The following is an 817-nucleotide window of genomic DNA, read 5'->3' as shown; positions in this document are numbered from 1 at the left end:
TGGAGCACTTTAACATAAATAATAATAATAATAAAAAGTGGAGTAATCAAAAGGGAAAATTTAATGGGACTAGAACTACCAAATACAAATTTCACGGACAGAAAGTGATAGCGTAATTAGCACCACCCGAGCATTTAAAAGTGCTAGATTTATCGTCATAAGCATAGCTATAAGCCTGCGGGCATTGGTTCTTGAAGATTCTAGAATAGTCCGTCGGCGGGCACTTGTCCGGCGTACCGAAATCGCCGGTGCAGCAGTACTGCGGCTGGTTAAGCGCTAGACACGCGCTCTTGCAGGCGATTATGGCCCCGTCGGGTCGTTTCATGGCCAGCTCTGGCGGGCAGACAGCGTTGACGTTCGCAGGGCAGCTCGTGCTCTGGCACCCGCTGGAGCCGCCTTGTAGCGCCAACGCAACGGGCAAGTTGAAGCCGTCGACGAGGCTGACGTCGTAGAAATCTTGGCCGCCGTTTTCGGCGAGAGTGAGCTCGACTAAAGTCGCCGGCGGGATTGCTCCGGCGCCGGAGCATGCCATCTGGCCGGAGCCACAGTCGGCTGTGTCGCACGAGAATTTTCCGCTGGAGGCTGAGCACCCGGTCCGGGCAAAGAAACGACCAGACCAACCGTCGGGGACGTCTAGGGTTTGAGAGGCGCCGGGGCCGAGCTCGAATCCGGTGGAAGGCAGTTGAGGCTTGCCACCGCCGGTTAGGGTTCCTGGCCATATTGTGTAAGCGCAGTTGTTTTTTATTGTGAATGTGGCTGATTGGACCCCTGAAATAAATAGTAGCGACAAATGATAATGTATTAAAACTTAAGCATG

The 817-nt window shown here is 53.1% G+C and overlaps 1 protein-coding gene across 1 annotated transcript; it reads right to left on the bottom strand.

Annotated features, from left to right (window-relative positions):
* Positions 1 to 46: 46 nt before the first annotated feature.
* On the bottom strand, positions 47 to 790 carry LOC112094899 (thaumatin-like protein 1; the record flags this gene model as incomplete). Its single annotated transcript, XM_024176604.1, has 1 exon — positions 47 to 790. A coding segment is annotated over one exon (699 nt), but the record flags the coding sequence as incomplete, so codon positions are not given.
* Between the last annotated feature and the right edge of the window lie 27 nt (positions 791 to 817).

Source organism: Morus notabilis, unplaced genomic scaffold (assembly GCF_000414095.1).
Source record: "Morus notabilis unplaced genomic scaffold, ASM41409v2 C11320900, whole genome shotgun sequence".
Classification (NCBI taxonomy): Eukaryota; Viridiplantae; Streptophyta; class Magnoliopsida; order Rosales; family Moraceae; genus Morus; species Morus notabilis.
This window is presented reverse-complemented; position numbering and strand designations above follow the sequence as displayed.